This window comes from Eleginops maclovinus, chromosome 10 (assembly GCF_036324505.1).
Source record: "Eleginops maclovinus isolate JMC-PN-2008 ecotype Puerto Natales chromosome 10, JC_Emac_rtc_rv5, whole genome shotgun sequence".
Classification (NCBI taxonomy): domain Eukaryota; kingdom Metazoa; phylum Chordata; class Actinopteri; order Perciformes; family Eleginopidae; genus Eleginops; species Eleginops maclovinus.
The window spans coordinates 8,356,571-8,384,518 of record NC_086358.1 but is presented as its reverse complement, the minus strand read 5'-3'; the positions used below and the strand labels follow the sequence as shown (position 1 = coordinate 8,384,518).

Genomic DNA, 27,948 nt, shown 5'->3' with positions numbered 1-27,948 from the left:
TACACCTTCAGCCTTAGAACTACTGTTTCCTTTCATCCCCATCAATTTCTAAAAAGTCATCTCTACGATATACCCCTATTCACTAAATAAATTATTCCGCGGATTTATTTGTGTTGTTTTCTGTTTTACAGGTAGTAACAGTAGTCATGGTGCATCTGCTATGATCAATATTGATATTACCAGTGTTACTATAGCTATTGCATCCGGTGTTACTAGGATAATGGTATGTTCCTAAACATGTAATGATCTTTTACTGACAGCAGAGGGCAGGATCCACAACACAAGGATTTACTTTCGAATGCAACTTCACCTCCTTTAGGTCAAAGGTGTGTGTATAAGAGTTTGTGTAGTTATATCTACAGTACCTTACATTTTAGGATACATTAGTTATCAAAACTAACACATACATGGAATTTGTGCTTTTCGGATTGGTTTATAGATGTGTTGTTTGATCTCCCATTATTTGCGGACAGCGTACAGTACCAATTCTAAGATGTACACAAGTGTTAATTCTCAAGTCACTCCAGTCCTTATCTACTTTCCGTATTACTTCAATGTAGGAATCACATCACATTTCAAAATATCAGTGATCTGGGGATTCCCAAACGTTTGCACACTCCTGGGTGGGGGAGAGGTGGAGGAATGAAAGGGTTGCACATTCCTGACAGATGGCATAAGATTTCCCATCAGAGGAGCGGGGAGGGATTTGGAAAATAATCCCCCATTTTCCAAATTGAAATGTATGCAATTTAGGCTGTGAAGTGGAAAAGGGAACCTCTCTAGCACGTGCTTTCGCTTTTACGTGGGCGTGGCAACGGTAAATAAAGGAGTGGATTTACGAGAATTCACTTTCCATAACAATAAAAAAACAAACTAGTAATAAAGATAAATCATTTAACCGGGAAATGCATTCATTGGATTTGCTGCGTCCAAGACCTTTATCAACCAAAAAAACAGGCTATTATTTATTCCAAATATCATTCATCTGCCGATTGCACCTGCTTGTCCCACATATCTGGCCGATTTAGGCTGAGGTGTGGCACATCTTGTTTTGGATTGGCAGATTATTTGCCTGGCCCACTCATCAAAGCAAGTGTTTGAAGTTGACACGATGTGGGGGAAACCTCCACTGGAAGCAGTTATTTTGCAACCACTCAATGAATGGCGCATGAGTTCCATCAGTCTTTTCAGATTTAACTGCTGTAAAATCATTTTTGGTGGACTATAGAAATCGATGTATAGGACACGGTGCATGTGCATACAGTGGATGACTGGCTGTATGGTGCGAAATTGTTGCCAGACATTCCAATGTGATGACACACACACACACACACACACACACACACACACACACACACACACACACACACACACACACACACACACACACACACACACACACACACACACACACACACACACACACACACGCAGGACCACAATCTAACCCATAGCCGCAGTTATTGTCCTCCTGTCCAAAACTCATGGCTACTGGGAGAGAATAAGAGGGCGCATTCGCGTGCTGTTGGATATTTAGCTACTAAGAGCTTTATTACAAATCTAACGTAGGCTATTGGTTCCAAATTCCAATTCAAACACACGCACGAGTTAAACAATGTTGAACCCCCCCAGTAACTACTGTAATTCAATGATGCAAATTGCTGAACATATTTGCACATTTTATCCCATTATTTAAATTAAATTGTCTAGTAAGCCTAGCTATATGGCTGTAGGGGTACCAACATTATATGTTGCCTTTCCTCTGACTAACTCATGGTCAGTCATTCTGATAAATGATAAATATCCGTGGCATTCATTATTTTTCACTGTTTAAAATCACAAAAAATACTTGTCTATTTATAAACTATAAGGTATTTAGTCAAACAGGTGACTACTTGATCTGTCAACTAGCCTATGTATATGTGGAACCTATAATTTATCCAAAAACAATTGTGAACACATTGAGTTTGACCATTGAGACTAGAGTTGGTAAACCAGTAGCCTACTTGGATCTATTTGACAAACAAATATAACTAAAAAGAGTATCCATTAACCTACCCCTTGAACACAGTTTTCCGAGGAGCACCTGAAGGCATCAGAGAAGGGAAAGCGGTTTCCCACCACAGCACCAGCGGCTGCATCAACCGACAGAGTGAAGCAAACCAGTGCACGAAAAGTTAGCAGAACATGTGTTGAACTACTCAGTTTGCGGAGTTTACCTGGATGCTCACTGGATTTGACAACATTGCTCGGTAAGTTTGTGCAAACAATTACTCAAACTGTCACGCTTATCCACGTAAACACCTTTCAGGGGTTGCGTTGGTCGCGAGTGTGGTTTGTTTGTAAAGTTGCTCACAGTGTCAGCGTTTTCCTAACTTGTGTCAAGTAACCCCGCAGTAACCCAAACACACATTTAAAGTGTTTTTCTTGCATTTAATTGTGTTTGTCCGGTAGGCCTTTTCAAAAACTGGATGTGAAGTGTTGTTGAAAATGACCAGAAACATAATCTTACCAAACGGGGTTCAAGGCTGTTTGTTATACGTTTTTTTGGGGGGGTCTATTTGTGTTAAATAGCTTTAAAACTACTATCTTACATTATTTCTCAGTGCTTGCTACGAAGTGCATTAAACTATAAGAATGCTACACCACTGACAGTTTGTTTGTGTCTGTTTTATTGGCTAATAGCATCCATTAAGTTAATTGGGATTTTAATTTTTGCCTAAGAAGCTCCTTCATTGTAACGTTTGTATCTTTTACGGCTGTGTGTCCATTGGTGCATGTTATTTTGCATTTAGTTTGACAGGTCAGGTTATTGTTTACTTAGACAGGAGTCCCCTAGGCTAGACATCCCTTTGGCACTGTGACCTTTCACCCTTATGTGCGTGTGACGTTGCAGTGAAGGTTGCTTTAGATTAAAGGGATCCACATGGAAATGAAATAGAGATATGGCTCAGATGAGTCAGATCCAGACCAGAAAAACAGTAGGGAATCTAGCCTCAGGTCTGACACATGGGCAACTCATGAAAAAAACACCCGTCCATAAGACAGTCTGACACACAATACTCATACAACAATACCATATTTACAGTGCCAAGTGTGAGGCCACAAAGATAAAAGACCACCATGATAAACACACATGATAATATTATTTTAATACTTAAAATATAGACTGGAATAGACTAGGTCAGTTTTACTTTTATCGGAATTGATAGTACTTGCATTTCCCATATTTGCTTAGCTCCCTGTCATTATTTGTACTTTAAAAAGGCATAACCAGCCGTTGGTGAAGAGGTGTGATGATGTTTTGATATACATCTGTAGCAGATGGGGATGGGAGACAGGTTGTACTTGTTCATCCTCCCTTCCAGGAGCCTCAATAGGTGATTTCCATTTGTTCAGACTCCAGACTTTGTCTTGATGACATCACTGTCTTTCAAGTGTATGATAGAGCAGTGTTAATTGTGGCCTTAATTGACCTTTGAGCTTTTAAACATTTAGCAATTGTGACATAGACTAGGCCTACATGTTTCTCTAGTACATGCTGCACTTTGATTGTATTTACCTTGGCATAGTTGAATAAGGAGAATTTGGTACATTGAACTGACATACCGTGAACCTCAAACACCATGTTTCCTCCTTCACGTGCAAATCGTGAATATGCACATCACAGCGGTAAAACGGGCAAATTACAACAATCCCTCTGAGTTCGTCACACACGGTATTCCAGCCCCAACATTTGCATACACCAGCTCCTGGAACCACTAACGCTAGTTTACCACTCCGTAACGTTGCTCTCCAATCTCCGACCAACTTGCTGTTCTTCAAATTCATCGGTTTCCTCCTCTGATAAAGGCTCAAACATGTAAGGTTGGGTGCCAATAGCCTCCATGGTTCATCTCTCACAGTTTCGAGAACTTCACTTACTTCTGTGGGCTCTGAGGCAGCCATGGATTGCTCCTTGTAAACCAGTCAATCAGAGCAGAGCTCATCATAATTATTTAAATGAGCGCCCAAATGGGCCTGTAAAACCGCATCTGGACATTTTTTGGATCAACCACAGTTATATACCTTCTTCAGAGAACAATTTAAATTACCAGATAGATGCTTTCTATGGCACCTTTAAAAACATTCTCCAAATAACTACTGCTGGTCAACACTATAGGCTTTCTGGGAATTAACAAACTAAGTGGCTAATGGGAATGAATACTTATTAAAAGTCTTAATTGTGTTTAGGCTAAGGCGGCAAATGTTCAGTAATTGCCAAATGATTACATAAGTCTATTTGATTTTAACAGAACAGCAACAACTATGTTGCATATCAAAACATTTTTAACTGATGGTCAAGGTTCACAATGAAAGTTTGCACCAGCTTCATTTACACAAGGCCCGACATTAGTCCTACTGTCATGGTTCACTTTTGTTATGCCTTAACACTCTTTATGTTGTTATAGACTCACCTTCACAAACCCTGGCAATAATTCACACAGCTCAGAATTCTTTCGGGCCACCTTTCAAGTGCAAATTACACACCTTTCAACGTCCAGCGTGGGGATACAGTCACCCCCTTTTTTGAGTCAGCCCTCTCACTCTGTTGTTACGCTGAAGTCAGACACACAGATACACACTCACAGCCCCTCTCTCTCTGCACTTTCCATTGGCGTAGCACTCTGCCCTGCCCTCTAATCAAAGCCATATGTTCTCCAGGTTCCTCGCATGAAAAGCCTGTTCTGTTAGCAGCGCAGCCAGGCTTGTTTCTGTCAGGCAGAATGTGTTGAAAAGGAATAAAACCTGCGGATTGCATGCTGATCTTGCATCACTTAAACTGTCTCTTTTGTCTCAAGAGCGATTGATCTTGGAATGGGAAGGATGGTAGTTTTATCTCGCTTAAAACCCTGTGTGTTGTTGTTTCATTATTTATGAGCTCTCCCAGTGGCTGGTTTGATAATCGTGAATAGCATTGATCTGACACATGTAGGTTCATATCGCCTCTTCAGATCATTCTGTATTATTGAAAAAACAATACGCTGCAAAGGAGGTCTAAATGGGGATGCTATGTGACCAATACTACATAACCAGCTTTTTTTTTTTATAGAGGGACCCTCCACAAATTGTAATTTGACTGATGTTGGGTCATTTGGGCCCCTATAATGTTAATAAATCAATCTTCAAACTCTTTGAATTTTATTGGCCAGCAGATGGAAAGCTGTTTTTCCCTTGGTTCGGTTAATCTGGCTTGGTTGTACACTGGGTTTGGATCATTTTGAGCTCTTTGAATAGAGATGCACATGACTTTTTACGAGTAGTTTTCCCCTTTATGTTCCATAAGCACATGAAGGTTTTCCTAACTCCCAAGCTGCACTGATCTCTCCTTTTATCTGGGTCTTTGCACTGCATTCTAACATTTGTCAGTTTCTTTTAAACTGCGACCGGTAAAAGGAATGTGATTCTATTGTAGTCATATGATGCGTCTTTTCTTCTCCGACCCCCTGTGTTAAAGAGAGGGGGGGGTCCTTTGCATACAAGGAATTTTAGGTATACTGAAGATTTATTGTGAACTGTGCAGGATGTTCTTTTACTGGATTGTGGAGATGAGTAGGCCATGTTTTGTAGCTAAAACAGCAGAATTATACAGCCTAATTCACATTCTTCTACAAAGCTCTAAATAATCCATTCTTGTGTACTTGGATAACTAACAAAGAGCAGGTTGCTTAATTATAAAACAAAATCATCTGAACTCGATACCATTGTCTTTATACATTCTCTGTATTCCAGCTATATTCAATATTTTGTACAGCAATTTGTTTTTGTTCCAGGGAATATTTTGTCAATAGTTCAATATTTAGTTAATTTATATAAAGTATATTTTTATATATTTGTGTATTATATTTTTAAATGTTCACTCTGAGCTTGTCTGCTTAAAGGCTTTCTTGCAATCATCAATACAAAAATGGATAAAGTGATAATAAGAATTGGTACAGCGCCAGAAAACATAACGTTTTGATTTATTTCTCACAGCCTTACAATCTAATAGTTTTGACAAAGTTAAGACGGATGGTTAAACCATTAAGGTACATCCGTAGTTGGGTTACGTTCTCTAACATTTGTAATAATCAGATTTTTATCCCATTATCTTTCATTTTTTGTGAATCTTGTAGCTTGTGTCACTTCCTTGAGTTTCTCCCATTTCAACAGGATAATAATTAATTGTTTTTGGCACTATCTTTACTGTTTTTACTCTTTACTCATCACCAAAGCGTTTTCGGCTGAAAAGAGAATCTAATTGAAATCTGTGTATTCTCTGCAGCTGGAGCGTCACTCTTTTGTCCTCGCGTGGCATGCTTTTTGTGCCCTCAACAACAGAAAAGGGGTTTCCTTCTCTCCCTGACCTGCTTATTATGCTGCTGGAATGCTGCAGATCTAATGCTGAATCTGAGTGCAAAGTATTTAGTGGAGGTTTTTTTGGAGGCTCGGGAGATTAAGTGGCATTTCAGCTCAGTTTGAATCCAGCTCTTATTTTTCCCTTTTACAGTTTCCATGCCATTTACTCGCTCTTATATTCTATATCCAGTGACTCAGCTTAAAAAGTGATAAAGCATGAAGGTGGTTACCAGTAATTCACGGTGCTGCTTTCCCCCTCACTGATTGAGCTTTACTTCCTGCAATCCATCTGAAATTGGACATAATCACAGACCAGGCTGTGAGTCATTGTTTGGATGAGTTGTGAAATAATCCCTCATGAATGAACATTGGATAAAAAGGCTTTTATGTGAGCATGAGGACCTCCTGTTGAGGGGACACAAACAATCATTCAGGACGGGGTTCAAAAACAGTTCCGCTTCAAAGACAAACTCATTAAAACAAATTGTCACTTATTTTTAATTGACTCGACAGAAGGTGGTGACATAATGGACAATTGGTTGTTTGGTTCACTGTAGCCTGCTTTAAGTCTATTTTTCTACATTGAAATTCATAGATCTGTAAAGAAACATGCCTGTCGCTAATGTATTGAATGTATGAGACAACATAGATAGGTTTACCAGCTATTGTTGTCCGAGTATCGTCCAAAAGAACTAAAAGAACTGCTGCCACAAACTTGATGTGACCCAACCAATAAATATGGTCCGTTGGCAATTAACAAGGCAAGCATTGTCCGGTGTAGCGACTGTTAGGACTTTACAACCATTACACCATTTTGCCACCTGTCTTATCTTAATTCACTGTTAGTTTATGTAAATCCCTTCTTTTAAAGTTAGGAATGGATTGTCATTTTATCACTGTGCAAAGGCCATACAGTAAAACACAGTAGTTTTATTCTGTATAATCAATAACCTCACTATAGGGATGTGATAAAATGTATTTCCCAACTGAACAGCATCGAACTAAAGCCCTGTTTGTGAAATCAAAATGACATGGTGTGAGCCCCCATGCAATTATTCTGTAAATTATATTCTAACTGATGTAGGGCAGTTGGGAAATACCCCGTTTGAGATAAATGAGGCAACAACTGAAACACACCCTCAAAGACAAAGAAATGCAGTTTGTTGCTAACCATCTGATCCTGATTATGTTTCTTCAGCGCTGTCAGAGGTGCTGAGGTCATCCCATCTTGCTTTGATAAACATGCGCTACACTTTATTGCTGCATGGAATCTGTTGGTAGTACCCAAGAGTTTTAATTTAAAGCAAGATGAGCAGACCGTACTTCTTTTATGTGGGTTTTTCCAGAGATGCAGCTGACTTCACAGTTTTCCTCGACTGTTCTACTGATGTTTACACGTTTTAAAGAAGTATACAAGCCCATGTTTTCAGGGGCTGTAGTTTTGATATTTCCAAGATTCAGACCATCCATTATGGCAATCTAGATTATAACGAAGAGCCTTGGACGCCTAGCGACCTGACTGGCACATCAGGATTGAACATACTCCCAGGGTTTTGTCTAAAGCGGGTAATGGGTGCTAAGCCCTCTCACTTTCGGCGTGTGCCTTCATACCAAAATGCAGATTTACCCCGTAAAATGTAGAAGTGATGCCAGAAAACAATATTTCTGATGGTCTTTGTTTTTAAGGAGCTCCGACGTTGTGTTGTTGTTGTTGTTTACGTCCACGGGGCCATCTTGTATACGGGCGTCATGCTCTCGTGAGAACTTAGATCTCTTATGTACAAGATCAGCGCCACGGTATTGCCCTAAAACTATATTTTTCTAGAAAAAACCCTGTACGCCGCATCTCAAATGTTCCCCTTCCAATTACTTGTTTGTTTGTTTGTTTTTACAGATAAAATCCTAGAGATTTAACTTGTAAATAGTGATTTTTCAAGGTACTGGTAGGGAGATTTGGTTAGCTCTGGACTGATGCAGGTAAGCTTTGTTTCAAGTCTTTATGCTAAGCTAACTTCCCGCTTTATTTTCCCTTACAGAAATAAGAGTTGTACATCTCTTCCCATCTTACTCTTTCAGGAACCTAAGTGTATCTTTTACAATGTTAAACCAAATCTGTCTTATTTGGAACTCTCTTTTATTTATTCCATCATATCCTTTATGACAGAAACTCCTCACAAATACTTCATGAAATGAAATAGTTATACGTGTGTCATTGCAATCCTTGGTCATGTGCTGTAGCAGTCAGTCAGATGACTGTAAGATTTATCTCGACAAACTAGAAAAACACATTCTGATAGCTGAACTTGTGCTGGAGTGTGCAGAGCCGATCCCTCATGTCTCTCTATCCCTCTCTTTCATTTGTCATCAAAACAAGGGTGTGAAACCTGATTACCCTGGACAACCTGGAGCATTAGATGAAGGCTTACTGGTTACATTAATGTGAGTATTTCATCATCTGATTATATTTATATTCCTCAGTATGGTGCTTGTCTCAATAAAGAAGTCTGATGTGATGTGCTATACAATATATAATACAGGTAGTGAAGTAGAAGTGATAGAGGGCTTTCTTGGTCAGTGCACTTGTCACTCTGTGTGACCTCGTTCCTGTGTGTGTGTGTGTTTGTCTGTCTGTGTTTTTAGCCTAAGGCTGAGATTTAGCCTGAGAGAGCCCTTTGCTTTCCCGGCCGGGGTCGCAGTTCAGCCGATAACAAGGGGATACTTTGAAGTCCATTCCGTGGGTGTGCTTGGTTGTTTTGAGGCTTTACCAAGTGAGATTTGATAAATATTTGTGATTATTAGCAGTCATTATGTGTAAATAAACATCATCTTTTTGGATGATCACACAGCAGATCTGTTACGGTTGAGGATAACAACTTCGCAAATGGCTGTTGAACATCCATAGCAAAGCTTCAAGTCCTCTAGCTTCCACTTGAAGTACCTAGAATGTGGAAACGCTATCCTGTTTCTAATTTCAGAGTGATTTCAATTTAGCTGGATGGCAAACACAGCTGCTGATCATGCCCCTGGGCACATGGCTTCAGGATTTAAAGCTACAGTACGCTCCTCTGGAGTCAACAAACGGTTAGTAGTCCAGCCCTCCTGACCCATAATTGGACAGGATCGTGCCCTAACATGTCGTGTGTCAGATTGTGTCCTCAGCTGACATGACAGCCCACACCTGTCCAGCTGCATTACATCAGCTGAAGCAGCAGATGGTTTCACAGATGGCTCCTAAATAAAAACATCCATGTTTTTAATGATGTCTTGTCAGCATATTTTGTTGTACTTTCATTTCTCTTTGCTCCTCCCAAATGTAGTAGTTGTTGTTACCTGCCTGAGCCATACTTGCTAATCCCTCTTGCCAACCTTGGATATATCTGGTTTGACCTGTTAGTGACACATCAGCTGAGAGTCTTTCCGCTATGGATCGATGTTGGCTCACCTTAAGAAAGAACAGAGTACTCAAAAAGTGTAATACACAGCAATAATGTAAAGAGAAGTTAATCTGAATGATTGTTGATAACTAGCTGATGAAACGATGGCCTTCTGATAAGCAGCTTGAGCTTGATTCGCTGCAGTGCAGATTATTTCCTCAAAAATGCACAAGTTTGAGATAATAATTGTCCTATTTTATCTGAGGTGCGAGAACACGTATTGGTGGGTCAAATTCTTCAGGTATCTCCTTTTAAATCTGCAGTATGTGGCGTCAGACAAGCTAGTTTAAGTTTCAGTAAGAGTTGCGCAACTATTGCCCCGTGAAATGTTTTATTGTTCACGTACGGCAGGTCATTGGGTTGACATGCAGATAGTATTTGCATCCAATGATCACCAAACCAGCTTAATTTTGCAGAGCTGATAGTGATGTGAAATAATAACTCTGATTATTACATTTTAATTGGTATGGATGAGTTTGAATACAAAAGTTTTTTCAGTCGAGTAGTTTTTTTGTTATGTAAAATAAGTTTTATTTTCAGCTCCATAAAATGTATTAATAAAGCCCACTTTCTGTAAAAAATACACAAAGTAACCACCTTCTCTTGCCTACTCCAAAATATAATTTTTACTAGACGTTTATTAGCTTCTGGGAAGTTCTGATTCTGGGCTCTTCTGTTATTACTGTCTGAGTGGCCCTTAGGCAGTAATAAATACCTACCTAGTGATCAATGTAGGTCTGCTTCGATTGTAAAACCTGCCTGGAGTGTAGCGCTTGATTCAGTCGTGGAAAAAGAGCAAAACTCAAACGGTGGCATCTCCAAATCTTGACAGTTTTTCAGCTATAAAATCAGTGCCTCTCTCTCAGGCTGCTGCGTAGTTTCAGAGGAAGTGTGTTGTAATGTGACTGTGAGCTCATGAATGGAGCATTTGTCTGTTTCATCCCGTTGGGTGAGATTCTGTCTGTGTGAATGTAGCACTGAACCTTGAAGAGAGGCTGCAGACATTCAACACAGTACCTTGACTGCATGATTTACCAGGGATCAATGAGTTTTTATTTGTCTTCTTCTCCCTCGCATAATTGCAGAGCCCTTCCTCTCTGGTTCGGCCCTGCATTCCTACTGTGGCATTTTGGCGGAGTGGGCTGTGGTCGTTTAACGATGAGGTTTCAGGGACTCGTTTTTTAGGATTTATACATCCCTGGCCACGGTTGATACACCAAAACCACACAATTAGTATGCATGCATGTTGTGGGTGGTTTTGTGAGTGTGTCTATTATGGATGTATTTCATGCCTCAGAACAATTAATCCCTAGCCAGTTCTGATAGTCACCTATAAATGTACTGAATAGATTTGTTTCACTCATATTGAATCAAATACACAGTTTAATATATAGCTGTGTGGGAGGAAAAGCAGCTACTACAAATGGGCTGTTTGTTCCTTTTTCTCTTTTCCAAAAGTCTTTTATTTCCAATACTGCTGGACAATATCAAAAGTAAAAAATCAGTTTATGATAATTGCAGTCAAAGAGCCTGACGACAAATGTTGATTTTGGAGGAGGAGGGACGTTATAAGTTGTTGATTGTATAAAGTTTGCTAGCATTGGAATCTCAAAACATTGTTGTATACCACGAATAACATTTTATGCAGCTATTGACAGTAGATGGTAGAGAGATAACAGGAAGAAATGGGAGAGAGGGAGGATGGGGATCAAATATGAGTCTATAATAAAGGTTCAATCGTCTTAATTATTATGTCAGCCACTAGGGTCCACCTGTTTTGAAGTTATTTCTTTTTGATAATCACAGCATCTATCACATCATGGAGAGCTGTCATTCTGATATATCTGATGGATTGCATCAATCAAATAAAAGTTCTTCTTATTATCCATAAAATGTAATTCTGTGACTCATTATAGAAATACATAGCCGTCTGTTAATTACTGATTCTTTGGTAGTGTGGCGATGTGGCGATTTCTCCAAAACAAGACATTACTTAATAATGTAATTCAACCTCTGAAAGGTCATAGTCCAGACAAACTCAAATCTACCAAGTACCAAGCACATAACACCTCCTATAAACCATATTTCATCTCAGGAAATGGGGCTGAATGTAGTGTTTATAGTGTTGTTGTTATTGCCCCATATAGTTGGTCGTTTTTGTTATTTCAGTTGTTGCCGTCACAATGGCCCACACTCTGTGCGGGGATTCTGTTGAATAGTTATAGATAAGAATGCTGATGTGATGAAAGAACATACATGAGGGAAAAAAAGTGATCCTCTTAAAGTGGTCAAAGGAAATAGTTTCTTCTGTGTGTTTTTATTTTTTCTTGTTTCCTCTTTGTACTTGAACCTTTTCTCTCTTAAAAGAAAGTTTCATTTATTGTGAATTTATCATACAATGGAAATTATTTGTGAATATTGATTTACCTGTTACCTCTGTCTTTTTTTCTCTCAGGGTCTGCAAGTGGATAGCTATGCCAGAGATACAGAACCAATCAGGGCTAATGCACAAAGGAACACACATGGCCTCTTGAGCTGCGACCGTGAACCGTGCTATCAAGGAAATTCCTCGGTCCTCCAGTGTAACCTCCGTGGGTGCTCTATCTGCCGGTTTGTACAGCTGCCCAAGCTTCTGTTTCTACAGAAAACAAAGCACACACAAAGCCAACTCTGTACGGACGGGGTCTCTCAGGAGGTCGCTGCGAGCTGAAGCCATCACGCCCCAACCAGCAGGCCTTTGACCATGATAACACTGAGACCGGAAAAGAACAGCAGCTTGTTGAGTAGCATGACCTGAAGTGGATATCTGTATCTCTATAGTAAGTACTTTAAACAGAAGTAAGGTTTAATACAGATCATGGTCATATCTAATCATTTTGTGACGCTGCAGCAGAGAAATGTGCTTTAATGCCCCCGAGATGAAACACTTTGGACATTTTTGAAATAGTGAGCCAACTGTCCATTCAGGGAAAATTCCATTCCCTCTCATGTAGACCCTATGAGTTATACATGTGCCATCTTTCACATTATATGGGTTTTGAAATCTGCAAATGTAATTTCCTCCTTTCCTCTGGCTGCTGTAGGGAGCCCCTAATTGAGATGTAAGACGTTGCTTCTTAAATGTTTCAATTAAGAGAGTCTGTGAGAGATGTATTGTTCATGCTATGAGGTCAGATTCCTCATGTTCGACTGCAATTTAACAGCAAAGTGTTACTTATTTCCAGAGCTGCAGCAAAACACAGAAACAAGGACTCTGCAGGGAGACACAATGTCTACTGAAGAAAATCAAACCCAGGTTGGGTCTGTCGTCCTGGCTCAGCGTGCTTCACCTCCATGCTCTGGCAGCAGACCGAACAGAGAAACCAGACATGACAGCCAGGAAGTGTGGCGATACTCCGACCAATTATGGAACTCAAAACAGAGGAGCAGCCCTTCCCTCATCTTTTATCGGAAGTTGTCGTGTGACAGTGGGAAAGACACAATTCTGGATGAGGAATACGATTGTCTGGATCACGGCTCCAAACTCCCGGGCGCCGAAGAGAAACTTCATCCAGAGCCTTCAGCTGGCAGGAGAATTGTTGGAATAACTCCGATACCTGGGAAAAGTTCAGAAGGCTCTCCCTGCCAGCTGGACACCTCTGGACAGGGTGTGGATGCAGGCAGGAACAGAACTGGCAGAACCCTCTGCTCCTGCACCCGGTCTAGCCTTCACACAAGTCCAAACATCTATTGTTGCCACAGCTACAGATCCAGTCCGAGCCACAGCTCCAGCTCCAGCCCTGTTCAGAGCCCCCGCCGCTGCCACAGCCCCGCTCAGCACCACCGGAGACACGTCCGCCGCAGCAGCCTGCCGGTGTCTATGCTGGCGTTAAACAAGGTAATAAAGAAGGAAGCTGCTAGTCCTGGTAATCTGAACATTGTGTACATTTACTGCAATAAGACTGTTATGTGTCTTATTTGGGCTCTACAATGCTGTAAGTTTGACCTTGCCCTACTTTTTTTGCAATACAGTTTATTGCAATAATTCTGAAAACAGGAATACTAACCTACATTTTGAAGGATGCACTTTTTTAGTTTTAAACACAGAAATCTGGTGCACTTTGAAACCTGTGCTGGTTTTGCTTGTTCAAGCATCAAAAAGGCTTTATCATTTTGCATTATATCACATTTCCTGCTTTGTGACTGCTATGTTTTGCTGAAATTATACATACTTTTTTTCCTAATCACAATGTAAATGTGTTAATTTAATTATTAACTTCATTAGATAGTCCTAAACCTAATGCTAATTTAGCTTAACTAAAAAAGCAATCAATTCATCTGCCATGTTTTCTGCTTCCAGATGTCACCCTACCTCTCAACCCGGTGCGGTCCCTCCAGCGAACCGAGCTCTTTAGTGTCGTCCCCTTGTAATTCCCCCCTCCCCAAGCACCGGCAGCATCCCCAGAACGGACACATCCACCAGCACCGTCTCAACGATGGCTACTCCAGTTTAGAGAGGCTCAACAGGAAGCCCAGGGTGGACAAAAACTCCCTGGAGAAGGTGTTTCTAAGACGAGCATCTCTAGAAACCATGAAGACGACCTTGAGGAACGACGAGAGGTCATCCTCGGGAGTGACCAGAGACTACAGCAGGGGCAGCAGCAGCAGTGAGGAGGAGGAGGAGGAGGATGAAGAGGATAACTCCGAGTTTATTAGGAACCGTAAAGAGCGTTCCACTGTCCTAGTCAGGCGCTTCTTCAAGAATAATAAAAAGGTATTTACACAACATTCTATTTCTATTGGCTTTGAGACTAATCAGTTGATTTGATACCTTTTCTCACCCTTGACAATCTAAAACACATTTGTGAGGCATTTTTAAATACTTTTTTCTTTCCATAAGGTGACCAAGTCAGTGTGTACTGGAACCAGAGCCATCGTCAGGACGCTGCCATCAGGACGCATCTCAGAGGAGGTCTGGGACGTGGTGGTGAATCACTGGATATGGAAACCCAGCAAGAAGGATTTGTGGCCAATCGTAACGCGTGGGATGGGGGAAGAATCAAAAGTCTGCAGGGAGATACTGCGTTTGGTTGGAGTTGAGCTACAACAGGTAAGAGAATGACAGACTCATACGATTTAGTTAGCGTTGTAGCACCGCAAGGGTTCCCTCTTCTCAAAGTCAGTGTTTTTTTTAATGAGTTTTTGGTTAGAGGCCTGAAAAAAACTCTGTGATGAAGTACACAAGATTGTCACATTTTGTGCTACAACATAAAATATGTTAGTAAATAACGCACTGGTGAATATCATTTACATGTCTCAAGAAAGGGGGTTGCTAATAATCGACTAAATAATATTACTAAATGTTATCACGCCTTGAATTCATGCGACTGGTATGTGTTTTCTTTAAAGCATTATGTTATTTACTTTATTTCGGTGATTGCTTTTACCCTTTAATTATTATAAAAACGGTTTTGATGTGTAGAAATGACCCTGCTAAGCAAAAAGTGTAAGGAACAAAGACTTTGAGAGTTGCAGTATTCCAAAATGCAATGGAAAAATCCCATTACGTCACTACTGCACCAATTTATAGAAGCGTTCCATATTTCAAGGAGTCAAACATGCGGTAAAAGCTGTCACAAAGGAAGAATGAGGACAGCGATGCAATAAAGTTCAGGCACTGGGTAGTTTGTATTTCACATCCAGGCTACTGTAAACTCACTCCAGTAAGAAAGAGGAACGATACCAGTGCAAAACAATATTAAGAAAGTGTTTATCAGCACAATTAAACATGTTATTTCTACACTCATCCTAATCTAAGGGTTATTAAGGTTGCCTTTTTAGGAGTTTAGGAAATGTGTTGGAGTGGGAGGTATTCAATCATGACTGTTCTCCTCCAGCTGTAATGTGCTTTGTCTTCAAGTGCTTTAAATGATGTGGATTTTCCACTGATGATAAGGCTTTGGGTTTTAATATGTGGTTTGCTGTTCAAGCTCTCTTATTCTCTGCCACGAGAAAAAGTGCAATACTTCTCTGTAGTGGCACAGAGTATTTATGACATGATTGATTCCTTCTCCAATGAAAGATGATTGTTCTTGGCTTTTGCTTTTCACTCTTTGGGTTGAAACGTTATGCCTGTTATGCATGAGGGATGAATAATTTGTTCAAGGGATATGTTAATACACCAACACACACACCCTCAAAAAAACGCATACACACAGGCTCTTTGTTCGGAGTAGGCCCCTGCTGCGGAAAAATGATTTATTCTCTGTTGGTTCTGCTCCCTATATTACTGACAGACTGAATGACTGAGCCTTGTGCGTGTGTGTATGTGTGTGTGTGTGTGTGTGTTTAAATGGACTGAGCAGAGTTGGCATCTGCATTAAAGTTATGGCCATGGAAATTGGAGAGAAGGTAAATGAGCAAGACAGAGTGAGGGAGGAAAGAGACAGAGTGAGACAGAGAGGAGACCCAGGTCATTGCTCTATTATTGTTGTTACAAACATGAGAACCTCTCACAGGAGCGGTTCAGCTTCAGCCACCTCCGCAACCACACTTCAAAGAAAACACAGCTAGTACTGCTCTTAAATAAGAGGCAGTTTTATTTGTTTGAGTCATGCTTTTCAGTCTGAGAGGTGCAGCATCATGATATTCTCAAGACTTGGAATCAGCAGCATCACACAGGAAACTCTCCTGTTGTTTTTTGGTTATCTTCTCCCTCCTCTTCCTGTAAGCACTCAAAAAACAGGGGGACTGAACCCACTGCCTTGATGCATTTCAAAACAGAATCACAAGCGCAAATGTATTAAATTGTTATGCCAAGTAGCATATTTCATTTATTGTTGATGTTTTGTGTAACTGTTGCTGTGTGGCGGTACTTTAAATTCCATTACAATATATAATGTATAGCAGAAAAATAGCAGAAAAAATGCATGGACATGTAATTGTGTTTTTTATGGGTTCATGCTTTCAACAGAGCCGAGCATTGTCTCCAAGTTTCTCATGAGCAAACGGGGGCTTGTACACTTATGCCATACACACACACACATACACACACACACACACACACACACACACACACACACACACACACACACACACACACACACACACACACACGCTCATGCTTGCAGTGTAATTTCTGACTTTGCCAGAAGTGTTTTTATGACCCCTTTGTGGTCGTAGAAATACGGGCCAAGTTAAGTCCAGGCAGAGCTGCTTTAATAATGAGCCTATTGAAAATTGGGGGGGAGTTGCCAGCACTTCCCTTGTCAAAACACCATCGGAGCTACTCCTGTTAGGGGTCACCAGAGGAACTCAGAGAACACTGAGGGCAGTGAATAAGGAGGGTTTTAGCCGAGCTGTCGTCAGGATCGTAAAAATGTATGATAAAGTAGGAATGCCTGCAATAAACAAATGAGTATCGTGCAGGCATCAAGAAACCTTCCAGTTTCTGTAAATTGTATTAGATGGCATGCAGCAGATGGAGGTAAAGTGGAAGATGAAAGTACAGTATGCCACAATTGAGTTAACTTCCTTTAACATAGTGCAGGGTTGTCCAAACTATGCATTTTGAATCGGCCCTCAGCAAAATCAAAAAAGTATAATGGAATATGGCCCACAGCTTCAACTTGTGCTCGTCTTATATTGTACTTCTTAAAAATATGTTACACAGTTGTATTCATTTGTTCATAAGCCCAATTTCCATTAAATTCAGTCAAATAAAGTTGAACAAATGTTCTAACAAATCTAAGTGGATAAGAAAAAACCCAAATATCGTATTTGCATAACAAGCTTGAAATATGCCCTTGATATTTCCCCTTATTTTAAGCAATCTGAAGCTCCTGTTTTAATGAATGAACTAAAACCAAAATAAAATAAACCCTATGAAGAGCTGAGATGTAGGATTTTGCTAATTCATACTTAACTTACGAGGCAATATACCTCACCTCTAGTGAGTGGCTCATCCCTTTGTAGATTTTTCTGTATGTGGCTTTCGGCTAAAAAAGTCTGGACGCCCCTGATGTAGTGTGATCCTTTTCGTCCAAAACCACATGTGATAATATGTATGCAGTATTCAACATAAACACATTGAAATGGGGTAGGGTAATTGAAGAAAACAAACCCCTGTGTCTTTTCTTTCTCTGCTCCCGTCTTCCTTTCACACACAACCAACCTTATGCTACACAGTCTTCTCCCCCCCCCCCCCTATATGCCGTGGCATGTATGCCTGACTCTGCAATAATCAGGTTGAGGAGTTTTCTGGAGGTATCCTGTTGCCCTGTGTGTTTATTGCTACAACTAATGAAGCGAGCCAAGGAACACAGGACTATATGAAGGAGGGATTGGAGCAGGGAGGCAGCAAGAGGAGAGGGAGAGGGAAGGGGTAACACACTTGGAGAGAAAATGAGATTTTAACAGTGGAAAAAGAAGAAATGAAGGGGGAATCAGGCGTGGACGATTTTAAAAGAAAATAGGAAGAGTGAGAGAATGGAAACAAAAAGGAGGTTTAGATTAAGACAGGCCTGAACGTATAGGTTCTTTTCACTGCATACGTTCATGATGGAAAATGAACGTGATGGTAAATGATATAAACAAACCCTTTGCATTCTTTCACAACGAGTCAAAAGGCAAAACAAATAGTGAGTTCTTAATTAAGTCTGTTTATTCCCTCTGTTCACTTTTTTTAACTGATGTAACACTAAGTGACAGGGAAGTTAGACACAAAACAGGGAAGTGTACGATGACTTTGTACAGGTTTGATCCTCCCACAAACACGCACACACACACACACACACACACACACACACACACACACACACACACACACACACACCCACACACGCACACACCTTGTGCTGTGATCAAACAGTCTGTGAAGCCAGAAGCATTTTATTGTATGCCTTCTGTGGAGCGTAGCAATTAAAGCCCTGCTGTGTCCTTTCATTTCACTCAAAGTGGTGTCAAGTTAAGTGGTAAGTGACCATGCACACACACACACAGCAGTTTGTGCTGGGATGCTCTTCAATATATCGTTTACTCATTGTCCAGGATGCAAGTGGTCTTTGGGGACGGGAACACATTCTTCCTTCTTGGGTCACTCTGTGCTTTCCTGTTTCTCTCACGGTGTCTTGTCTTGTTAGGACATAAAGTCAGAATGTTTGCAGTTAAAATCCAGGAATATTTATGATGGGAAGTGAATAAAAATATCTGAAATGCTCCTTGGGGGTTGTATTTGACTTGTCTCATGAGATTTTGATATACACAGGCTGTGTCTTGGGGATATTGTTTAAAGCAGTTGTTGATTTTGTGCATTGTTGATTCTACTAGGAGAGTTTTGTAGCTATTAGTCCTGTGGAGGTGTTCCACATTGTTGATGGCATGGGAGGTCATCTATACTCTATATATGCTGTTTACTCTTTATTCCGGTGACTTCTATGTTTTTTTGCCAGTTTTTTTGCATTAGGTAGGGCTCCATTTAAAAGAACAGGTTGCCAAAAATAATGTCTGTTAGGTTTGATTCACAAAAACAACAATCCTGACTTTATATGTAATTTCCTGTCTGGGTGAATTGATAAAGGAATAGAGAGGACACACACACACACACACAGTCAGCTCTTGCTATTGGTGATATAAACACATGGAATATGTCTATTTATATTTGTTTTGAATAGCAGGAATAGTTTTTTGGAGTCTTTCTATAAAAACATGTTGTGTGTTTATGCTATTATATCTCAGAATGCCTCTTCTATCAGTCGCTTCAGTTGATTCATTTGGGAATACTGAATATTAATGAACTGACTGAGACCTTAAAAACTTAGATTTGATCATAATGGTTGCAGCTTAACCCTGTAGGACATGTACAGCAGGGCTCATCGATGGTGTCTGGTTTTGGGGTTAGGTTATTTCTGTTCAGCCAATATTAACTTGGCCTTCCCAAACAATTAGATGCAGCCTGTGACAAATGCAAATAGTTGTTAAACCATTTCTTGTTTGCAGTCCTAAATGCTATTTTCCCTCCAGTCCTACGCTGGTTAAATATCCAGGCCTGTAAAATGGGCCAGTATGGTTTAAGACTGGTGGTTTATGAGCTCAGGTAATAACTCTTGCAAACACATTCGCATCTAGGTTACCAATTACTGGTCGTTTCAAATGTAGCGTTTTCAGATAAAATGTCCGGCAAATATCCGGTTTTAAGGCGTTCATTCTCTCTATGTTATCATGAGATGCCGTTTTATTGATTGGCTTTCCAGTTTATTGCTTCAGTAAATATAGTGGGTCATTTCTTCGACGTCAGCAGTTTCATTGCGTGTATACTGCACATAATAAAAACATATACTGCATGCCACAAACAAATGTTGCTTTTGTTCCATCTCTTTTCAAAAGGATCTGAGCGGCATTGGCCCACAATGTGAGACACACACCGTGTTGAACCATGCTCCACTGATTAAGTTAGGGCCACTTGAAGGGTTGAAGTGAATGAAATTGCATTCACAATCACAGAGTTATTGGAAATCAACAAATGGCTTTAATCAGCTGGAGGTCGCTGTAAGCCTGGGAACACAGCTCCCTTTGAATTATGGGATTATACGAGACCCCACACACACTGTAATGAGTGTTTTCACACCACTCTCATTTAGGAGGCTTTTAACCAGCTGTGTGTACACTGTAGTGCACTCAGTTTGGGATTCAAAAGATACAATAAAAATCATCTGGATGTAGCTGGGCCGTGAAAATTGGCTGAGTATGGCTTGTACATTTTCGCAAGGTGAATTGGAGTTGAGCAACAATGAAGCTTGCCAGGGTAGTTCAGGACGCCCGCAATCGCTTTGTGTTCATGTAATCAGCTAGGCATGTTTCAGTGTTTATAGTACTGCCACACTGTAAATCAAATTGCAACGTTTAATTGTTGTACTACAACAAAATGCCAGGTAAAATTACATTTATTCTAAAATGATGTCCTCCCTGGTGCAGAAGGGGGATGAAGAACCACAACAGAAACCTTTAAGCGTGGCTGAATTTATGTTTTTATATCAGTATTGACCCAGAATTTGACCACCATTGCATATAGCTTTTATGTTAGTTTTTTTGTATTATCGAAGAGCCTTTCAGAAGTCCTTCAGCTAGACATCCTGCTAAAAACCAAATATGATATCTAACTCGTTCAATCATTTGGTTTTAAAGAAATCATTAACTAATCAAAAAGATTCAAAAAGGGGAATTAAAGCATAAAGATGTGCAGTTGAAGTTCTGATCTATAATCATATACACACACACACACACACACACACACACACACACACACACACATGCACACACACACACACACACACACACACACACACACACACACACACACACACACACACACACACACACACACACACACACACACATGCTTCCCCTCCATATGTCACACTCATTTAACCTCGTCCGTCACTCTAATGTTCCCTCTCTGTGTGTTGTGCCACTACAAAGGAATTTGCCGAGCATGCCACTTTCTCACTCAGCTGGGTGTTGCGGCTTAGCCTGCCTGAGATTAGCGTGTGTGTATGTGTATGTTGTAACACGCTGTTTCGTCAGATGTGTGCCTAAACAGAAAATGGGTAGGACAGTAAATATCTAGCATGCCTTTTCAATGAGTACTTGTTTTTCCCGGTGACAATAAAGTGTCCTCTCTGCTCTCTAAACACGGTGTTTATTTCCCAGCTCCCTCGCTGTTTATTTGTTTTCTTCAGTCCGCTGCACAGGAGCTTACGTGGCTGCAGCTTTTCTTGTTCCTATTGAAACACATTCCATCCGTCTGTTTTTGTGGGGTGACAAAAGGGTGTCAAAACTGCAAGTGGGTGTTTCTGCTCCATTGTGTGTGTGTGTGTGTGTGTGTGTGTCTGTGTGTGTGTGTGTGTGTGTGTGTGTGTGTGTGTGTGTGTGTGTGTGTGTGAGAACTCGGGCCTCTTGCATCTGATATTGTGGGGAAAATTGCGCAGTTCCACAAACTGGGAACTTTTCCCTACAGAGATCCAGAGGCGAGGTTATTAAACTTTGGGTCAGGACGCGCAAAACACAAACAGTGGAGAATTCTGACCCTTTGAGGTCAATGCACTTTGCACACGCACATTTAAGTATTTCTTTGTTTTTTCCACACATGACAGTTATTTTAAAAAACATGTACACTTTACAAAACGAAACATGTACACTTGGTGGAAAGGAGCAGGGAGAAGAACATCTTATTGTTCTGCCCCTTCCTAAGATATGATAAATGTAAACAAGCACACGTATCTGAACTACCTGTCATGTTGACTAACTTTTTTTTTTTTTACCTCTCCCAGTTTCATCACCCTCATGTGACAGAGCATATCGGCTCACAGCACCCTGACTACATAGATGCTACATGTGTCAGACGGTGTGTGCACTCCTCCAGTGATGAAATCACATTTTAGTTTGATAGATAACACAGATAAACGCTGTTGGTGCGACTGAGAAAAAGGACATTTGGATGGAGATGGACCAAAAATGCACTCAAATAATAACTTAATTGAGTTAAAAATAGTCACCTCCCTTCCCTTATGTTTTGAGTTGAGTGATCAGAATTAAATACTTAACCTTACAGGATACAAATAATAAGTCAATTCAAATATCCTGTTTTTGTGGAGCAGCATTTCTATTTTGAGTAGTTTAGAATAAACGGTTTCAAGTCTTTCTCTCAACATCCATGACCTGAATGTGGTCTTTGAAAATCACCCAAACAACATGTTCTCCTGTAGAGCTCATTTAAATAGGTAGGCAGTGGCATACGTGATCATGTGCTGCCATCTAGTGGAGAACAGAATATTTCAGGCTGCAGATGAACTTCGATTGCTAAATATTGTTGGTATGTGAATACCGGACTGCTGAGAAATCACTAATGCTTGGCAAACACATTGTACTTACATAAGGGGTGTGTGTGTGTGTGTGTGTGTGTGTGTGTGTGTGTGTGTGTGTGTGTGTGTGTGTGTGTGTGTGTGTGTGTGTGTGTGTGTGTGTGTGTGTGTGTGTGTGTGTGTGTGTGTGTGTGTGTGTGTGTGTGTGTGTGATAACTTTCATGAATGACTACAGTCCTATTACACTGTATGTCTGACCAGTCATCATTCTGATTCTTTAGCTTTCTCAGCAACTTATTTTAACAAGTGGTTCAGTTGTGGAAAAAAAAGGTTAGCATTTCCACACTTTATTTTGTTATGAATTAAACATATTTTGGATAGTGTCGATCAAAACCAGCTAACTTAAGCTGTCAAGTGTGAAAAACTTCATTTACGCTGAAGATAACATCTTAAAAGTGGCTTGTTTTGACTGACTTACATTTTAAATCTCAAATAAAATCCATTCATCAGCAGATGAGACAAAGAAAACCTCACGTTTGGCACTTTTGATACAAAACGTATTGTCAATATCAAAATAATACGTTTTATTTATTTAGCGCTATTCTCTGACTCAAAGTCGCTTGATAGTTTCTATAAATAGCTTTTTTTGATGAAAAAATAACTAAGTGGATTTATCATTCCAGCTCTATGAATGAGGATTCAAATAATCATTACCTGAGGCTCTAGCTATTATCATAGCCTTTTTCCGCTCTTGTTTTGGAAGTGAACATATATGTTCTTTTGGGGATAAAATGCTGTGATCTACATTATATCATCAAAGATAAATAATATAGGTGATAACTTAATTTGCCTTTATTTTACTTGGCATATTCAGTGTCTCCACTACTACTTTTGACCATTAGTGCTTATATGCCTGTCCACTAGAGGGCAGCACACTTGGATATAAACGGACTGTTTTCATGATCCTTGCAAATATTGAGTTGAAGCTCTGCTGTGAAACATCTCCAATGTGTCCATATTCAGCAGCTCAACATGTCTACAATGACACAACAAAGCAAATCGTTCTGCATCTTTGTCTTAATTCAAATTGATGGAGGGGTTGTGTTCATTCTGAAGGCAATTGATGTAATAAGTGTAGTATAATACATGAATCTGACCTCTCATTACCGGCGCGGGGGGCCAGTCTCATTAGCCGAGTATTGATCAAAGAAATGCAAAGCAATGACTGAGGGCCGGCCAGCTGGGGGCTTTGTTCTGAACAACACTTTGATGTCAACTGGGCATGAAACAGATTAATTTTTCCTCTTGATTAGGCGGAATCAAAAGACTGTATTCATTTAGACCTCTGACTGCGGTGATTATATGTGTGTCTTTATGTGTTAGGTATGACCACTATTACAGATTACAGAACTACTTAGGCCTTTGATTTCAACAAAAACAAGTGTCCGGTGAAAATGTCTTCTTGATAACTACTGGATGGTGAATACTTCTAAATAGTTTGAATAGAGACTTGTGTCCCATATCTCAACAAACAGTGTGTTGACTTACAAACAGATAGCATTGAGTTTGCTGCGATTAAGTGCTTGAGGTATCTTTTAGTGATCTAGCTTAAACAGAAAGAAGCTGCAACACTGCTCTTTAATTGGACGTTGGCATGGAAACTCTCACCAGAGCAAAGCTAGTAACAAGGATCAAGTGGCTGCACCTCGGTCTATATTGGTTTAACAGCCCCCAGCGTCACCTGTCCCTATGAAAAGCCAAACTGGAACGTGGCTAGTTTTACCCGTTATTACGGATAACAAAATAATGGACAACAATCACAGTTACTCAACAATTGTTTAGTTTTTTTTACACTGCAATTAACTTACAAGGAAGCATTGCAGCTATATAGTAATATCAGATATACAAAGAAGGAATACATACACATGGTTTTCAATGCAATAAATGTCATATGATAGTGTTAAGTTGTGACAAAGTTTAGACGAAAACCACCCAAGGTCCACTTTGTCTGTAGCTTCCAGCCATAGGATGTTTTTCCTCTCTCGGTTGTCACAGTAATGGATATGTTGATATAGGTTCCTGTTGTGATCTAATCCAGAGCAATTTGAGCACATCTCATCCACAGTTGAGCATGAAACTTTACATTTTATATTTTATCTTGTTTTTTTTCCTGAGCTTTCAACCAAATCCAACAGAGTGAGTCAGTTGTGTTTCGTCTTCACTAATGTGCAACTGGGAAAAATTAAGCAATACGAAGGGTGTTTTCACAGTCATCCTTTTTAAATGAACCAAACCCAGTCACTAAAAAGTTGGATTTACTGGAAATAGCTTCAGTTATTTTGCATTTAAATGTTACATATACACGTAGGAGATGATACTTTAATTAGTGATTGCTTTTTCTCTACAGTACATTGTTCAGATTGTCTTGACATTTATATTAATATTTCCTCGTCAAAATACTTTCTAGAAGGCTTTCGAAAAGTTTAATAAGGTCACTGGGTGCTCCATATCCTCAATTAATCCAGAAACCACATTTTGTCTCACTGTGTTTGAATAATATCTATTTATAAGCAAAATGACCTCTTAATTACTTTGACCTGATTTTAAAAAAGAGGCTTCAAGTGTTTGTCTTCCAGGGTCTGCAATAGCTTCTCATCAAAACACAGAGGCCTCCTCCTCTCAGACGATGTTTACGAGTTAGCCATGCCAAGCAGGATCGATTGAGATCTTGAGGCTCCTCCATCTCTGAGTGTGCTCACTGATTAAAATCTCCCATGTTCCTGCTGGGATGTACCGGGCCAGTTCCCTCATAACCTAATATGGGGGTACCCTCTGCGTTAGGCATCGCTGAGGCTTTGAGTTCTTTACCTTAGCTGTAGCTATCTTCATTCTCTTTCCTTTTCCCCCCTGTGTCCCGCGGATCTTTAAAGGCGTTGGATTTATCTTAAATGAGGGCCTGAATTTGCTTGAAAATGGTTATAAACAATATTTTTAAAGCTCTGAAAAAAAGTTAAAACATCAGAAGAAGAATTTTATGAATTGTTTGATGTTATCTGGTGACATCAAATGACGTCATTCAGACCTGGATAGAGAACAAATTACGCCTTAAATTGGGTTTAATGACAAATTGGCAATGAAAAAGTCTGAAAAATCTACTTTGCCTCAAGCTTTAGTAACCCTGTTCCTCTATCTCTCCTCTTTGGCTTCCTCTACTGATGTAGAGATCTCTCTCTCTCTCTCTCTTTCTCTCTCTCTCTCTCTCCCCCTCTTCCTCCCTCTCTTACTCTCTTTTGCTCAAGCCTGCTTTCTCACTTTTATAAGTGTACACTGACTAAGAGGGATTGGAGCTTGGTGTTTCTCTTCCTTTCTCTTCAAAATATCCGCCTGTTTCAGTGCTAAAGTAAGTAATCTGTTTACTACGACTTCTTGCTGAGCTTTGTCTGAGAAAAATCTTTTCACTCGTAATGTTTTGTGGCTGAAGGGAAATACATGTTTCGTCTGATCAGAGTTACGGAAACAGGATTTAAGTTCATTAAGCAGAATGTGTGACAAAGTCAGCTCGAAAAACGGCTTTTAAACGTATCTGCGATGTAAGAACATGAGAAAATGTGTATGAAAGAAAAAAAACAGTTCAAGTTTGCAGAAAGGCCTTTTACCCCCTGAACCGGGGTCTTGTTTTAACACAGCAGTCATTTAAGCAATTGTGTGTGGTAAACTTTAAGACTAGTAGTATTTACATACCATAATTGAGGCAAAGTAGTACAGAAGCAGCATGAGGTGTCATGTGTTGCATTGTAGAATAAGGGAAAAGCATTCATTCACCAGCTACCTTCAAATCTTTATTCTAAAAGATTTAAAAGTGTTTGTCTGCATAGCCAGGTTTGCTTTTTAGGACCTGAAAAATCATCCGTCATGCTTATCTCCGGCAGTCTGATCACGACTGTATGCCGTTATGTAGGAGAGAGTGCAGTGTGACATCATGAGAACTGTGAGTGGGGGAGTGGCGGTGCGAGGGGTCCCACTGGGCGCTCTGGGTAATGGGTTCCAGGTTGTTTTGGCCCTCAAGATGACCCTCATTTTTTTTCCCTCTCTCCCAGACTCTCTCCTTCACTCCTCTTGTCATATTTCTACTCCCTGGCTTTTCCATTCAGTTCCTTCGCTCCTTGGAACTCACCTTTCCTTCTTAGAGCTAAAATCATGTGTGATACATCGCTGAGATTTCCAAGACAAGTTGCCTACATTACGTCATGTATGTTTTCTCCATTGTGTTTTTCGGGCTGCTTTTATATGCAATAGCTGCAAAAACGCGAGACTCTATACATTGATGTACGTTACCCTTTATTCTACAGTCCTAATTATTTGGTTATTATGGTTAGACATTATTACTAAAGGTGTGAATCAATGGCCTTACAATCGGATAACGGTTCACTTATTATAATTCATTAACTCAATGTGTTGCATTCTCTTCTTTTTATGACTGCACATTTCTCTTATGGTGCAAAAACATGGATATCAGGCAACCAGTCATGCCAACATTAATTACACTCTAATGAGTTTTTCAATTATAACTCTATTGTAATATTATATTTTAACTGTACTTTTTTATTGACTTGTACTTAAATCTTGTTAGTAATTGGGTACCACTTTACAATAAGACTAAAGGGTTTAAAGGGAACAGTTTATAATTAATGTATTAATTAGGTTGTGAACACTTTATAAATTATTAATAAGCTTTTATAAGACAAGAGATAAACAGGGCAACGGAGAAATGCCAAGAAACGTCAAGATGGACGGGGGGGGGGGGGGGGGAGAGAATCAACTCAGTGAACAACAGATACCGAGGATGCTGGCTGATGAAGAAGACGAAGAAAACTAGGTAGCCAACATAAGGCTTCGTCTTCTTGCCAAATAGTGAGCCTGTGTTGATGTATGAAAACTAAGTTAGAACTGGTTTATAAATGGTTCTTAGTGACTATATGAATCCTTTATAAGGGTGGTCTTATTGTAAAGTGGTACCAATAAATGTTTGTGTGATAGAGATTATGACAGTGTGTGTTGTCCAGCAGTGGCTCAGTCAGTAGGGGCTTGGACTGGGAATTGTAGGGTCGCCGGTTCAAGTCCTCAAACAGACTTGAAATATGGAAAGTGGATTGCTACTTGGAGAGGTCCCAGTTCATCTCCTAGGCCCTGCTGTGGTGCCCTTGAGCAAGGCACCGGACACCTCCAATCCCCCCTCCCCATTGCTCCCCGGGTGCGCATGCACAATAGCTGCCCACTGCTCCTAGTACTAGGGTGGGTTA

The 27,948-nt window shown here is 40.1% G+C and overlaps 1 protein-coding gene across 1 annotated transcript in view; it reads left to right on the top strand.

Annotated features, from left to right (window-relative positions):
* The first annotated feature begins 2,118 nt into the window (after positions 1-2,118).
* plce1 (phospholipase C, epsilon 1) overlaps positions 2,119-27,948 on the top strand; it is a 74,126-nt gene continuing 48,296 nt past the window's right edge. Inside the window, 7 exon segments of the mRNA XM_063893116.1 lie at positions 2,119-2,252; positions 12,268-12,631; positions 13,037-13,470; positions 13,472-13,529; positions 13,532-13,689; positions 14,152-14,565; positions 14,692-14,901. Of these exon segments, the coding sequence (XP_063749186.1) occupies positions 13,081-13,470; positions 13,472-13,529; positions 13,532-13,689; positions 14,152-14,565; positions 14,692-14,901 (1,230 nt within the window). The 5' untranslated portion in view covers positions 2,119-2,252; positions 12,268-12,631; positions 13,037-13,080.